Here is a 16,327-nt window from a genome sequence, read left to right as displayed (position 1 = left end):
CAACTTTCCTGTTATTTAAAGGTGCTGGTAGGTCATGAATAAATATATGGCCCTTCTACCAAAGCTGAGTTTTTCTAATCCCTTTTGTTGGCTTCTCGTCCCCTGTTCCATATTCCTTCCACAGCTCCCAGAGGTGCATTCTCCATCACACTGACTGTCACTGAGAAGCTTGCCCCCAGTGCCAGACTGTTGCTCTACACAGTGCATCCTCATGGGGAGATAGTGGCTGACAGCACTTGGATACAGAGCGATGTATGCTTCAAAAACAAGGTAAAAGTCTTTGCTTTCTTACCAAGGGCTCTATCAACTGACTGCTTAATATGAGAACAGTAAGGGAATGACTTCATCAAGAGCCCTGCACTCAGGATGGCCTTTAGGAATGGAAAAAGTACAGATGTGCCTGGGAACATGAGGAGCTGTCCCTGGAACTGACATGTATTCTCAGCCTCAGGAAAAAAGTTCTGAGTGGAGTGGGGAGAGGGAGGTGACTGGGATTACGGAGGTTGTGAATTTTCACAGAACAGGGTTTCAGAAGGGCCATCTAGCGGCAGGAGCTTTGCCACACAGAGAACAGAGTGAGCGCTGGTGAAAGGTGAGATTTAGGGCTATATGCCAAGCTGATTCTCCTAATTTCTGTGTGATCGCATTGGATTTGTTAATTTCCAGCTCCAGCTCGAGTTCTCTGAGAAGCAGGGTCTCCCTGGCTCTAAAGTCGGTCTCCACCTTAAAGCTGCTGCCAACTCCTACTGTGCCCTGCGAGCTGTAGACCAGAGCGTCCTCCTTCTTCATCCTGCACGGGAGTTATCTGCTGAGAGAGTAAGCCACATCCCAGGTCCTGTGTTCTTTTGACCTAGGGACATCCACAGTGACATTTTAATTCCCAACCATCATGTCTCTGCTGCTGTCTGTATTTTCACTTTTCCCTTGCAAACAGGCATCTCAATGCTCAAATTATTCAATGATTAAATAAATGTCTGCGACAGTTGTATACCTCAAAGACAGAAGTTCATAGTGGAACATTTACTTTTGGGAAGCATGGTCATGTAAGACATATCTCAAGAGTATGTCTAATGTAAATCCTTGAAAGCATAGTTGCATAGTTCCTCCCTGGTGAGTGATTATGTCAAAATTCCATTTTATGATTCAAATAGGCCTTGGGCCCAGAACAAAAGCTGTAGATGTCAGCTAGTGTCTTGTTGGACTCCCACTTCCTGTTTGCATAACTCAGGGACATAACCCTGTGCATTTTGCTTGAGTTTACCCCACAAAGCTGTTGCAGCTCAGAAGGACGATGATAGAGTACAGTCCTTCTTATGTATCACCAGCCAAATTGTTTATTCATTTCCAGTTAGGGAACATTAGGCAAAGCCACCACAATGTACAGGATTGTGCAGGGGCCATCATAAGCTTCTCATATATGTGCTTTTGCACCTGCCCGAGACCTTCCTTGTGTTTATGGTATTTGTTCTAACCTCCCAGGTGTACTACCAGCTTCGTGTGAGTGATTTATATGGCTATTACTACAATGGGCTCAACCTGGAAGATGACAAGCCAGAGGCATGTACCCCAATCAAAACCACCTTTTTTGATGGCTTGTACTATGAACCTGTGAATGTCAGTCGTGATGGTGATGTCTACAGGATTTTCAAGGTATGTGCTTTGCGTGGCTTTTTAAGTGGGAGGTATTCCAGAAGAATTCATACATATTAGCATTCAACTCTTTCAGGTGGTGTTATAACTACTAAGAGAAGGCATCTGATGCCTGGAACTGCCTAAAGTTTCCAAACTCCCATTTTCTGCCTTCATATCCCTCCCTCTTCAGGAAGCCCGAAAATCAGTACTAGATATATTCACTGGGATCCTGCCTATGCTTCAGTACATATTTCCTAAGCAGGACCATGGCCTTGGCTCATGATCTCAGGCACTCTTAGTAAATATCTGAGTTTGTGATGTAGGCCACTTGGTTCCTGTTACACTTGCCTCCACTTTCCACTGGCCCTATAGGCTAAGATCTGACATAAGCCCCATCATTACTGATCTTCACAGAACACCATGTGTCACTGCTCCATAAGAAAGACATAGAGAGTGTAGAGAGACTTGTGATGTTCAGGTTTGCAAGGGTGGGATGTGAGGAGGGAGGAGAGAGATGAAGTACGATAACTCAGAGAGGATGCACTGCTGGCTAGTGACATGACCAATTCCTTCACATACAGGATATGGGCCTTAAGGTTTTCACCAACTCTGTGCTGCGGAAGCCAGTTCTGTGCAATGAAGACAAATCAGATATGGAAGATTATCCTGTCTATTTTGAACATGCCGGTGGCTATGGTTCAGGTAAAAGAAGGTTCATACTACATCTCCAGTCCCAGTCTTCCTGCTCTTCAAAACTGTTGCCTTTATAAGATAGCAACCAGCATGCTGAGGGGTTTGGGTTTTTGGTGTGTTTTTTTTTTTTTAATTAGTCTGTGTCCCAGTTTGTTTCTAGTAATCTCTTTCTGACAGTTGTTGCAGTAGAGTCAATTCTCTGTTACTTAGGAACTCCGAGGTACCTCCATGCTAAATGATTTTTTGGACGTTACAAGTGAGTCCATGGCAAAACTGGAAAGCAAACCTTGGTTCCTAATATCAGAACTGTAGTTTAACTGTATGGAAAAATGTAGTTTTCCAACGGACTGGATATTCAGTTTTAACTACTGAACAGCGTAAAAATGATTGAGTTCTCAGAGAAGTTTGTAAAGCATTAGAAGTTTTGGTGACAATGCTGGCTACTATTTTCTACTGAGCTAGTAGTAGAGGGTGGGGAACATGCCTTTCTAAGTGGATGATGAGACCCTTCAGTATGAAATGAAGTGAAATGTCTTGTGAAATAGCTAAATTTTCTAGTATTTTCCCATGGGAAAAAGAAGTAGATAAGAAATTGTTTCTTCACATACCCTGTATCTGTTAGAATTCTCCCTTTTTATGGGAAAAAGAATGGGAAAATGCTTGAACAGGATACTTAGCGTTTGTTTATGGTATTAAGCATGCCTGACAGCCATTCAGATTCTTCTGGCCTGACCTTTCTGTTATACTTTAACCATAGACAATATTCTAGATGAGTCGAGGGTTCTTTCTGGAGTTAGCACTGTTCGAAAATTCTTCCCTGAGACCTGGATTTGGGATCTGCTTCATACCAAGTAAGTATTTTTATTTTCACTTCTTACAGTGTGCTTTTGAGTTTATACATGTTGCTGAAAAGAATTCTGGGCTGAAGCCATGAAACATATGTGTACTTTGTAGATTCGCGTCTCCTTTTCTAATCTTGATCAATGGCTGCTGAGATCTCAACCTTGTACATGGTGTTAAACCTTCTTGAAGTGTGAATAACATATGTTCTGTGCACTTTCCCTCATCCTTCTGCTGTGGAGAAAGAGTAAGGACTAAAAGTAAAATAAAAGCATTTGTTTTGGAGAGTGCAGGAGCAAAACTTGTTGTGTTTCATCCAATGTTTAATTCAGCAGCAAAAACTCAGGTTAATTTGGTTATCTTTCCAGGCTATCACAGCATCTGCAATAAGAATATCTCCATCTTAACAATACATCCAAGGGCTGTTCTAGAACATTAATCCAAATGTACTGGTTCTAATCGGTGTGTTTGGTGATTATGGTATTTAAACAAATTGTATTTCTAAATTTAAAAAGCTGAGTATTCTTCCAAATGTTTTCAACATGTAGTTCACCAGCACCTTCATGTTTACTTCCAGCTTTATAATTTTTTTTAAATATAGAAAGGTATCTTGCAGATAGCGAGACGAAAACACTTTCGTACTGACTCAAGTAGAGAGCCAGTTGTATAATTTGGCTTTAAAATGCCAAAGATCACTTCTTATTCTGTTTTTCTTTTTTCCCTCAGTTCCAGAGGAGAAGCAAATGTCTTTTACACCATTCCTGACACCATCACAGAATGGAAAGCCAGTGCATTCTGCATGCAGGATGATGCTGGTTTTGGCATCTCTTCACCTGTTTCATTGACAGCATTCCAACCATTCTTTGTGGATCTCACCTTGCCATACTCTGTCATTCGAGGGGAAAAATTTAATTTAGTAGCCAATGTCTTCAATTACCTCAACAAATGCATCCAGGTATATCAAGTTCCTTTTTACTTCCTGTATGTTTTGTCTGTTTCTCAGACAACCTGGCATTCTCCTGCATAATGCACCAGAAATGCAGAAACAAGTGTCTAACTTACACTTTAGCCTGGCGCAGTACTCTCTCACTCTCTCTCCCTGGACACATGCCTGTCATAACCCTAGAAAATATGGCTGATGATAACTGTGGCTGGTCCACAGAAGATAAGAACTTGATCCTTATCCCTATATAATTTACTACTTCTTTTTGCTCCTGAAGGAGGAATTGGAACATGGAGTTTGGGTACTGTGCTGTGCAAAACACAATATATGCTAAGAATGTTGCATGTAGCAGTAACTCATGACTTGACTAATTGGCACAGACACCTTGGTATAGTTCTGGGAAACAGTTACTGACAGTGGGCAGAAAAGAGACTGCTTTGCCACTTCCTCAGAGAAGTGACTAGCTTTAGGGGCAGCCTGCTTCATTTGTAATCTTTCTCCTTTCTTTGTCTCAGGTCAGCGCCATACTAGCAAAGTCGAGTGACTACAAGGCAGAAATCCTTTCACCAGAGGGCAACACAGCAAAGGTGTGTGCCAATGAAAGAAAAACCTATATTTGGGCAGTTAGCCCCCAAAAACTCGGTAAGTTTGTCTTTTCATCACATTGGTAAATCCCTGTTTGATCTTTCTTGTTCTCTTACTCCTGCCTTTTAATGCATTATCAATAACCCACAGAGAGGCATTTCTGGGCAGCTCTATTTATTGCTCCATGAATTTAGTATTGGATCTCTGCTAAAGCTCCCTTGGACACGCTGAATGAGCAGTGAATTGTTCTGATGTTATATCTCTTCTGATTTTTGGTACTTAATTTCCTGTCCATTTTAGGACTAGCTCTTCTCTTCCCATATTATGTATGAAATACTGGCAGAATTTCATGTGCCCATGATCTTTCAGCTCACATTTTTGCACCTAAGCAGCTATATTCAGTAAGAATAAAATTTGGTTATAATTTTGGATTGGATTCCCAACAGGCAAAGACATTGCTCTTCCCCAGTTTTACAGCTGTGTTAATTCACACTGCCTTCAAGTCAATAGTGTCTTTTAAAAAAGCGGTTAGAACAGCATGCATGTGTAAGTGCCCCAGAAGCTGAAGTACAAAAAGCTTTAAAGTAGCAAAGATTCTTCTCAAAATGAACCACTGATGGACCTTTTCTTTAAAAGGTAGTTCCTAAAATCCTAAAGTCAGTGTGAGTGATTCCCTTCAAACTCACTGAGAAAGATGCAAAATTATAGTGGGATGAAAACTGGATATGCAGTGAAATAATATTGCAGAGCTGAAAAAAGCTGTTGTTTCTCCCTGTTAACTCTGATAATGCGTTTTTTTCCAAGTAAAAAGCTTGTTTGGATTTCCAGTTTGCAATGATTGAAAGGGGGAAGTGAGCAACACCTCTACAGCTGCTCACTACAGGGTTGCTCCTTGGTGCTGCAGCAGCACTGAGGCTGCTCCTCACTGCTGTCCCTCAGTTAACAAATTCCATCAGAAGGAAATATGCAGCAGAGCTGTAAGTATTGCAACACTGCCCTAGACCAAAGGAAACAATAAGGCTAAGAGAGGTGGAAACTGATAGTACTGTCATTTTTTTGGGCAGGATCATCCCTATTTCATTCCTCATACTAGGGCCCCAATCTACCACTACTTGCCAGTAGCAGACAGATGTGGAACTTCCATGAAATTTGTTTTTACTGAGTTGCCTTCAGAGAGAATACATTTCTCAACAGTTCATCAGCCTAGAAGAGGCAGGGAAAATCAGGGATAGCTGTAGCCATGGAAGATAACTCTTTTCTTGGGTTGGTGGGTGGCTTTCCAGGTGAGGTGAAATTCACAATTACTGCTGAGGCCAAACTGAACACTGGAGGTACTGGAAACAGCACATCCCCAGAAGAGGAGACAATTCGCAGGGACACCCTGATTCAAACTCTGCTTGTTGAGGTACAGTAGGAAATCTGAACATGCTTTCTGCTCTGTGGGAACTGCAATTCCTATAGCTGTGAATTAGAAGCAGTTAGCTAGTGTGAGGAGGCAAGTCAGCTGACACGGGTGGAGCTGTGTAGGCTGCTTCACATAAAAATAAGAGTGTAAATCACAACAGTTAGTGGCATTCACTCTCTTCTCGCCACTGTCTCCTTCCTGGGATCATGTCAGAGCATGTATGCTCTGACACCCCACAGATGTCAGTAGAGGTGTAGGCAGAAGGGAGGAGATTTTATACCTTACCTAAAAATGCCTGTATCCTGTGACTCTAATACTGTAGAGGGGGGTGGAGGGCAGATATAGAAGGACAAAGGTTTATCTTGAGCATCATAAAGCAGAACCCACATAGGATTGTTTGGACAGAGCCCCTCTTATAGGCTGGCAATGTCTATTTTATAGCTGCTTTCTAAGAAGAAAGTTGTTCTGGACAGAATGTTGTGTAAAAGAGAGGGAGCCATGGGTCAAAAGATATTCTAGTAGAGATAGAGTTGGACTGGGTTCAAGGGGTGCACTGTCTGAATAGCCACAAGGGCAGACTGCTTTACACCATTAAGTTGTCATGGCTTCTTAGTGATGTTCTACATTTTTCTTCTCTTCCTGATCAATCTCCTGCAATCAAACAGCCTGAAGGCATTAAAAAGGAATTGACTCAGAGCTCCCTCATCTGTACAAAAGGTAAGGTGAGGTCATTCATTCCAGGCAGTCAGTGGAACTGCTTCACTGTCTTGCAGGCTTTCTCCTACAAAACCAGAGGCCCTTCCAGAGGAGGAAAGAGGGTTTCAGGGTCAAGGTGCTGGGCTACAATTCAGGATTTTCTGAGATACCTTGCAATGAGTATCTCTGGAAGATACTCATTGGGCAAGTCTCTGCAGCATTTTCTTTACCCAGGCTGCAGATTTTAACAGTCACTGTAGTAATGCTTTCAAAGTAAAGAGTTCTAGAAAAAAGATGATTTTAACAATTATTCTTGTTATATTTTCTCATCAGGCACAAGAATCTCTGAACCCGTGTCTCTCAGCCTGCCAAGAAACCTAGTGCAGGGATCAGCCAGAGCTTATTTTTCCGTCATTGGTAAGTTTAGTACTTAGACTAAAAGCCAAAAGTAAATGGCATTTCCCTAGTGCCACACCAAGTGCCATCATGTATATACATGCAAAACTAATGGGAAGTTGAGGAAATACTTGATTTTAGAGGAAATGTTTCCTACTTCACAATGTGGTCCTATCAAAAGAGGACAAAATACTCAAATTACTTCAACTTAATATTGCATTTCAGATTATATTATATTAGCATATCCCCTTCTCTGTAGTAGAACAGTTAATTCAGCTGAAAAAGTAGAAAAGGCAGTCTTCTTTGCAAAAATTATTTTGATTTTTTGGAAAGAATACATCAGAACTTGGCTGACTACGTCATTTCAAATTTATGCTTTTGCATAAAGAAAAACACGTCAGTTGGCAAGTTCCCACAGAACAAAACTTTCAGGTCCCAATCAACTCTACTAATCACAAGGTCATTATTGAGACTGACAGTTCTCTTCAGTGACAATTTTATGAGGTTCTGAATTCAGATTGCTTTCCAACTGCAGGTTTTTTTCATGCCTGGGTCAGTGTGAGGTGTGCTGGTACTGTGCAATACAGCCTCTGTAGCCCATCAGCATCATACCCTACACATTGTTCTCACATGTACACACAAAATGAGAAGCAGGTTGTAAAGGACAGGGAAAAATCTAACCCTTCTAAGGGCTCATTGCTGTTTTTCAGAACCCATGCCAGCCAGTATTGATGTATAATGTTGTGTAAGAAAAACATGTTTGAACTGAAATGACTTCTAGTATCTTTCATTCTTCAGGAGACATTTTGGGTACAGCCTTGAGGAACATGGAGAACCTCCTCCATATGCCTTATGGTTGTGGAGAACAGAACATGGCTTTGTTCACACCCAGCATCTATGCCCTGGATTATCTGAATAAGACTGGGCAGATGACTGAAGAGATCAGAGTCAAGGGTACTGGATATTTATCTACAGGTGAGAAGGTTTCAGATTCTTCCGTTTAATGTTGTGATTGTGTGCATGAAACTCTTAAGGTCTACATGGTGAACACTCATCTCTGAATTCTAGCACCACATTTATTGCATTGGAGCATGCAATGACAGCACCCCAAAGAAGCATGTTATACTTCCTGCAGCAAAACCACCTAAAATTCATAGTAGCTGACACTATTCACCAGACATACATTACTCAGTAGTAAATTAAAAAGTCTTGCTGCTTCAGTTGAATGATCAGCAGAACTAATTCGTTTCTGTGATTAGAAATATGTCTTTTTTTATTGTGTTTTTAGGGTACCAAAAACAGCTATCATACAAACACCGGGATGGATCTTACAGCTCTTTTGGGAAGCGAGATAGGGAAGGGAGTGTATGGTAGGTGATGATGCTTTCTATTTCCCTGGTGCAGGATCCTTAGGCTTTGAAAAATTATAAATATTAAATAGTTCTTATTTTTAATAGACCAAACGGATAAAGCTTAATTAATTTGGATTCCCTAGTAAAGGATAGATTAATAAACCAGAGAGAGTGCAAAAGAGGGGAACATGTTTGAGGCTAGAATACATAATATTCAAGGGGAGGTCAAAGGAACTGGGTTTGTTCAGCCTGTAGAAGAGTAATTTGAAGACTGGGTAAAACTTTCTGCTACCTAGATGGGGACTGTAGAAAAGAAAGACACATTCTTTTCAGGGGTGCACAGAGTAAGAACAAGAGTTTGTCCTTACTCATGTTGCAACAGGGAAAACTCCAACTGAGCAGAAGGAAAAAAAAAAACAATTTTCCCCAGGTGAAGGGGAAGCACTGGGACAAATGCCCAGAGAGGATGTGGATATCTGTCTCTGGAGATTTTCTCAACGTGATTGAAGAAAGAACTAGGTTGTCCCTAGTTCAAGCAAGTGGTTGGACTGGAGACTTCCAGAAGTACCCTCACACCTAGTTTAATTCATAATTCTATTACTTAAAATTAGAAATTACTATCATGAATCATCAAGCTCTGTCTACACCCTTGTTCTGAAAGAATGGTTTCAAGCACAGTGATGGAGAAACCTCAGGCCAATCTTTAACTATCTTATTTATTTAAACTTACAAAACACTTGTTTCTTTTACCTCAGATATTACAGAGTTCATTTAATGTAATTTTTTGTGCACATGCAGTTGCTGGTAAACCTTCTTGGTCTTGTTCACACCTTACCTGCTTTCTGTTTCTGATTCACCTACAGGCTCACTGCCTTTGTGTACAAGTCATTTGAACAAGCCAAACGCTACATCTACATAGATGATGAAGTCCAGTCTCAAGCTTTGATCTGGCTGGCAAGCAAGCAGAAGTCAGATGGCTGCTTTGAAAATGCTGGGTCACATTTTAACAATGCTCTCAAGGTAACTAAGACTAGTATAGTCCCACGCTTCCAGTCCTGCCATTGGGACTGATCTGGATTGTGTCTTCCAGACACAAGCTTATGACCAAACCCTTATTCTTCCTGGTACTATTCTCTTGTTTCTATCATATAAAAGCAGGGAATGATTCTTATGTCTGCTATTGACAATGTGATAGAAACAAGGAGAACTGTCTGAGTTAGAAGTCTCAGGGTTTATTTTTACTGTTGCATTATGTGTTCAGCCACAGGCTATAATGTGCCTTACTGCATATGTGCAAAAGCCAGAAAAACACATGAAATAATTTTTGGCCTGAGTGAACTTGATCTTTCTTGTTCCTGTGCACACAGGGATACAGAAATTACTTCTGATCTCAAATCTGTTATCTGAATTAATTACTATGAATTAATAATTATGAATTAAATAATATTTTATTTCTTTCTGTGTTGACCATTTCTTTGCTTGTTTTTCCTTCAGGGTGGAGAAGAGGGTGAATACTCACTCACAGCCTACATTGTGGCAGCATTGCTGGAGGCTGGACACTCTGCTGCGGTAGGTATTTGATGTCATGCTCTATTAGTCCAGTCAGCCAGATGTCAGTGTGCAAGTCATAGTTCTCACATCTGTATTCTTGAGCAATACAAATTGTTCTTGGTAAATACTGATTGTTGGACATTAGGGTCATCTGAGGAAATTTATTTCCAGAGCCCTGCAGTTGCCATAAGTATTTGATGAGTGTTACAAATCAGTTCCTATGGGTTAATTTGAAAAAAACGTGAGGAATCCAGTTGGTAGCCTCTGTAGATGCAAAATCCAGACTGAATATGCTTACTCCATCCAGAGTCCAGCTCAGGAAAGGGTGCAGTGATCTGTTAGTCCGGCCATGCTGCCTCTAAACAAGCAAAGAAAGAAGACAGTACCATTAGAAGGGCATTTCTTTATAGGATACACAATGTAGGCCCTTAAACATAACATGGATCATGTATATTCTTAGCATGAAGGGTCAGTTATGGCAGCTTAAGCAGTGGTGGAAGTATTTAAAGAGAAGCTGAGACACAAATCCAAGTACCTGACAACCCTATTATGTTTTGCATTATCAGCATCCTGTTGTCCAGAATGGCATGAACTGTTTGGAGACTGCATTTAGCAATGGAGTCCATAACCTGTATAACCAGGCCCTCTTTGCCTATGCTTATGGCTTAGCTGACAAAGAGAAAAGATACCAATTCTTCCTTGAGAAGCTAGACAAGACAGCTACTAGAAATGGTAAGTACAGGATGGCCATGATACAGGCAATACAGCTGATGGAACGGCCTGTGATATGATGTGAGCTATCTGAATAGAATTTTCTCATTGATGCTGCTCCCTCCCATTTCATGCCTGCTCTGCTACTGAGTTTATCTCTATTAACTTCTCTGTCTCTCTCTTTTTGCTTCACAAAAGATGGAGCTGTGGCCTCATTTTCTCAGAATTATGAAATACGGGGAAAGACCTCTGGAGTTCTCAGTCCAAGGTGGTGGAAGACTGCCTGGTTCCTCCAGTAGCCTCTTCTACACACTGAACCAGCCCAGTTCCCTTGACTGTGTCGTGTGCTCCAGTCTGCTACTGCTTTAGCATCTGCTGCGCTGCCTTCGCTTCAACCACTCTTTGACTTATGCAGCCTATTTATTAATTTATTTAATTTCTTTATTATTTTATTATATTAATTTTTTAATTTCTTTTACATCCATTTCTGTTTTCAGTCCTGGAACTAAAACTTTTCCAGTTCAGGACACTGATGGCTGAAAAAACTTCAGGATAAAGGCAGAGAGGGAATTGTGTGCCTATCTCCCAAGTGATGCTGTAGTGAATTAACCAGCAAGAGATTTTTCCATGCTTTATACATCCCACTTTCCTGTTTTCAGGTGCTTCAGTTCACTGGCAGAGAGAAAAGAAGCCACCAGCAGAACATTTACCTGTCTTCTATTCCCGTGCCTCTTCTGCTGAGGTTGAAATGACCAGCTATGTGCTCCTGGCTTTGCTCAATAAAGCAAAACTCACTCCAGAAGATTTATCTTACACTTCTCACATTGTGCACTGGCTTGTCAAACAGCAAAACCCATATGGCGGTTTCTCTTCCAGCCAGGTAACAGCTGGGTGTGTTGCCCCAGAACTTGTATCGTGTCTCCTTAGCTCTTTACGAAGTCCCCCTCCATGTATGAGCACTGACAAAGCATCAGGGAAATAGGAGCTGTGCTAATCTCACGCACCGTCTTACAGCTGGGTATCTAATTAGGAATCATGTTGTTCCTTTCAGGACACTGTTGTTGCTCTCCAAGCTTTAGCCCAGTATGGATACCTCACCTTCTTTAAAAACAGTCTTAACACAGTCAAAGTCAACTTCATGGAATCACCCAGTAAGATTTTCCAGGTGAATGAAAAGAACCGCTTCTTACTGCAGCAGGCTTCCTTACCCGCTATTCCAGGGAATTACAGTGTGGAAGTGAACGGCACTGGCTGTGTCTATCTGCAGGTAAGCAAGCTGGAGAATCACCACCACCCCTCTGAGAACTAAGCAGGCAGTCCCCTGTACCTCATTCCTCTCCGTACCTCATGCCAAAGCCACAAAAGCCTCTAAGCCTGTGACCATCTTGCACTTCCCATCTCTTTTAGACCACACTGAGATACAACATCCATCTGCCAAAAAAAGCTGCAGGATTTTCTCTCTCCGTACGGCCAGCCAATGTATCTTGCACAAGCAACTTCCCACCAAAGTTTGACCTTGTCATCTCTGCCAGGTAACTTCCTCTTATTGACAGATCCCTTCGAGTTCATGGTTTGTTAAGGCATCAAAGGAAGGCTTTAAGTACAGGCAGTTAACTGCTACTGCTGCAGGAAGACAAAAAGGATCATTGGGAGCTGAAAATGCAGTTCCCTGGCCTCCTTGCCATTTGCAGACCAGACTAACAGAACTTTTCTCATTTTAGTTACACAGGAAACCGCAAAGTCTCCAACATGGCTATTATTGACGTGAAGATGCTCTCGGGTTTTGTTCCTGTAAGGTCTTCCCTGGAAAAGGTAAAGAATGGGGACAAAGTGAATGGCAAACACTGAAAACATAGGAAGTAGATAAAAATAGCCTCTGGTTAGCAAACTGGAGCCCCGTGGGAATTCTGCCAAGTCTCTGGGTACAGCCTTCTGTCACATACTCTGTATATCAGATGTGTAGCTGTTCATCTATTGAAGACAAATCTGTTAGGAGCTGCCAAATCTGGTAGCCCAATAGATGTGAGAGTGCTTCAGCTTCATATCCCCAGGTACAGCCAACAGCAGTCTGTGTATTCTCAATAGGCAGACATGCACATCACACACATATCTACATACCTACAAGGCTGTCCACACAGATCATCAGAGACAGGAAAGGCAGCATTTACACAACCACAGCACAAATGACCTTATTCTGTTCCCTTTCCTGGGTAACCAGACTGAAAGCTCATTTATGGGAAAGATAAACATATATGTATATATATATGTATGTATATATAATACGTATGTATATATATGAATGTATACACATGTACATATATGTACACACAAATATGCAATGTGGGCCCCTCTGGCAGCTGACCTTAGACACCTAGTCTGTCCAGCAGCTGCCCCTGGATCCTTGTTCTACCCAGTTGCTGACACCTGGACATATGCACCCCCAAGGCTGCAGCAGCATTCTAGTGGCAGGACCTAGATTGCCCCCCAGCATTCACATATATGCATGGTGGGTATCTTCAATAAATGGCTAACATATCCATAATGTATCTTCAGTAAACAGTAAACATGCAGTCTCTGCAGCAGCTGGGCTTGGCCTCCCAGTTGCCTTATGCAGACACATGCACAGACCCAAACAAACACAAAGGAGTCTCTGCTAGCTGGTCAAGCCCAATAGCCTGACCAGTTTCTGCTCCCAAGGACTGGTCTCTTCCGTAGGTGAATCAGATCCTCTGGTATCTTCAGTATTTGGCCAAGACTTCAAGTAGCCAAAGAGAAGAATGCAATTCACTGTAGAGTCTGCTCTACAGCAGACTCTAGCTTGGTAAACTTGTAATCATTCAGCCTTCAGGCCTGAATTCCTTTCTTTTTGGCTAGAACTGTGTAAGGTTCATAACTTTACTTTGGAAGATTTTTCTATTAGGATGTTACACTGGCATGCTATTCCTTTTCATAGGCACTTGGGGAAAAAAATAGCTGGTTTTAAAGTTTGGAATCTTTTGGGGTTGTGTGTTTTTATAGAAAAATAATTTTGCTCATATGGTTTTCTAATTTTTTTAAAACATTTGGGTTATTTTTAAATATACAATGGACTAGCAAGTGAGTCAGCTTGAGTGGAAGAAATGTCGTGTAAGTGTAAATTCTCATTGAAATGAGAGCATTCAAGTTAATGCTGAAGTCACATGCACCAAAGCTGACTGGTAAAACTGTTTATCATTGTGATTTGTTTGCACTCAGCCTGTTGTGAAAATGCTCTACTTGCGTTTCTCATTTTGGCCAAGAGATGTCAGAATGGCACAGGAGGAGGATGGCAGCCACTTTAAATGTGTTTTGCTATGGAATAGTTACTTCTAAGTGTCCCTGGCAAGTCTCCTATGTTAACATTGCTATTGTTTGCCTTATTTAAAGCTTCAGTACCAGAATTCTGTTGTGGATCGTGTAGACATCAAGAACAACCACATCTTTTTCTACCTTCAGGAGGTAAGTTTGGGAAGTTTCTTTTTGGTTTCATTAAACTGGAAGTTTAAAACAGGCTCCCGGATTAAAACAAGTATATCTCATTAATAGCAGGTTAGTAATACACGTCTTAAAGATGTAAACGGGTTTCGTTCAATCCAACATCAAATCTATACGTACAAAGTAGTTGTAGTCTACAGTGAAGCGGTAAGCATTTATTGCTTTTTGTGAAGAATGCTGTATGATTAAATAGCATTTCTAAAACATAACTAAGTTGCAGTCCATATTGCAAAGGTTTCCAGTCCACATAATATTCCTCAGGCCCTAAGTGATGCTTCTCATCAGTTAATCTGCGAGTGTTTTACAGGAAGTATCTTCCCCTCCCTTTTAGAGAGATTTATGTATGAAAAGAATAGTTCTTCCACATCAGTGGCATTGGTAAAGGGAATGAGAGAGGGGAAAGATGAAAATCAAAACACAGGGGAACTTAAAATACCAAGAATGGAAGGAGAGAGGAAGCAAAATGAAATAGTAACAGTATCTACCTCTCAAACATTAATTCTTACTAGTAATTCTTATGGTCTCCAAGCATCTAGTAAGGAAGATTGGAGTCAGTGTTCTGAATTCACAGAGAAGCTGAGATCTTGAGATGTGAAAAGTTTACTTAGCAGGGCACCAGTGATGCAGAAAGTTCTCCAGAGCCCTTGTCCATGGCTCCATTCCTATAAAGTGGTCAGCAAGATAAAAACAAGGACAAAGAGTGAAGAGAGCAGGGATACACAAGAGGAAGTTTGAGAATCTAAGGAAGCTGAGGCTAGAGGAAAGTTTGGGATATATAGCTGCAAGAGTGTGGATGGAGGAACAGAATCACAGGGAAGAACAGAGATCTTGAGCTCAAAGTGATTTAAGAAAGAAAAGGGAGGAGAAGATTCATAAGGGTGCTGAAGGTGATTTTAGCTGGGAAAAGGCAAGGAAAGAAACTAATGGCAACTTTCAATGACAAGATGAATGCTGATGTGCTGAAAGCTGCAGTAACCAAGGAATGGCTGGGATAATTGGCAATGGAAATACAAAGAGAAAGAAAGAAAAGAGCACACAATTTTACCAACAAAACTTATTTAGCAACAGCTTTTAAACAATTAACCTGATTTGATATCAAGTTTACAATCTGGAGAGAACTGAGAATGGTGTTTTGTCACACAGTCTGACCCAGAAATGCCTTCTTCAACCTTAGCCTCAGGGTAGATACAAGAAGAAAAAGTCTGATGCATTTTCTTGTCTTGCCATTTCCAGGTTTCCCAGAAGGAAATAAACTTCTCCTTCAGTGTGGAGCAAAGCCTGCCTGTCTTGGATATCAAACCAGTGCCAGTACATATGTATGATTACTACGAAACAGGTAGGTGACCTTAGTAGGCCCGAGCAAAACCAGTGAAATCAAAGTATTGATTTCAGTATTTACAAGGTGTGGACCGTGTGTTTTCCCTTTCTCTCTCTCTGCAAGCCTCTCTTCCCTTTACTGCATTTGCTACCTTTGTGTCTCAGGAGAGACAAGTGGGGAGCAAGTTAGCAATTCTGCTGGTTTTGATTACTGAATTGCAAAGGGTTTACAGAGCATAGACAGTTTCTGCCCCCGTCTTTTTTGGCTGCATTTCAACATAAAGCAGATTAGAAAGTGGTATGTCAGGAGTTGTTTTCCTACAAATTACATACAAAAGAAGTGTGATTCCACTTTTTTTCCACAGCTTGAACACTATGGTTAAAATAAATAACTCAAATGCAGCAGTGGCCCTGTCTTTCCTGGTGTGGGTTATCTCATAGTTTTGCTTTATATTGCCATAGAAGGCTGCTGTTAAGAAACTCCTCCTTCATGCAAGTTAAATACTTAGGTAGGAATGGCAGTTCCACTGAACTCAAAAGGAGTTTAAGCACCTAACTAGAAAGTTAAGTTTCTGACCACGTTTCCCAATCTGGCCTCACAGGATTACAGTTGCATCAGACATTACTCAGTTATCAGACATTACGCAGGACAGGTTTCCCTGTGCTTTTCTCAAGCATGGCACAACCTTTGGG

At 41.2% G+C, this 16,327-nt stretch overlaps 1 protein-coding gene across 1 annotated transcript in view; it reads left to right on the top strand.

Moving 5' to 3' along the window:
- Positions 1-16,327, top strand: part of LOC136007176 (ovostatin-like) — a 28,514-nt gene that overhangs the window by 11,194 nt on the left and 993 nt on the right. The window contains exons 14-34 of the mRNA XM_065665094.1: positions 125-270; positions 667-816; positions 1,480-1,650; positions 2,214-2,334; positions 3,083-3,176; positions 3,892-4,120; positions 4,624-4,750; positions 5,977-6,098; positions 6,764-6,815; positions 7,128-7,211; positions 7,989-8,165; positions 8,479-8,560; positions 9,406-9,562; positions 10,037-10,111; positions 10,660-10,825; positions 11,464-11,684; positions 11,856-12,071; positions 12,212-12,336; positions 12,526-12,616; positions 14,210-14,281; positions 15,551-15,653. Coding sequence (XP_065521166.1) covers positions 125-270; positions 667-816; positions 1,480-1,650; positions 2,214-2,334; positions 3,083-3,176; positions 3,892-4,120; positions 4,624-4,750; positions 5,977-6,098; positions 6,764-6,815; positions 7,128-7,211; positions 7,989-8,165; positions 8,479-8,560; positions 9,406-9,562; positions 10,037-10,111; positions 10,660-10,825; positions 11,464-11,684; positions 11,856-12,071; positions 12,212-12,336; positions 12,526-12,616; positions 14,210-14,281; positions 15,551-15,653 — 2,781 coding nt within the window. The remainder of the gene's footprint in view (positions 1-124; positions 271-666; positions 817-1,479; positions 1,651-2,213; positions 2,335-3,082; positions 3,177-3,891; positions 4,121-4,623; positions 4,751-5,976; positions 6,099-6,763; positions 6,816-7,127; positions 7,212-7,988; positions 8,166-8,478; positions 8,561-9,405; positions 9,563-10,036; positions 10,112-10,659; positions 10,826-11,463; positions 11,685-11,855; positions 12,072-12,211; positions 12,337-12,525; positions 12,617-14,209; positions 14,282-15,550; positions 15,654-16,327) is intronic.

Source organism: Lathamus discolor, chromosome 1 (assembly GCF_037157495.1).
Source record: "Lathamus discolor isolate bLatDis1 chromosome 1, bLatDis1.hap1, whole genome shotgun sequence".
In the NCBI taxonomy this organism is placed as follows: Eukaryota; Metazoa; Chordata; class Aves; order Psittaciformes; family Psittacidae; genus Lathamus; species Lathamus discolor.
The sequence above is the reverse complement of the archived record's forward strand: the minus strand, read 5'-3'. Positions and strand labels throughout refer to the sequence as shown.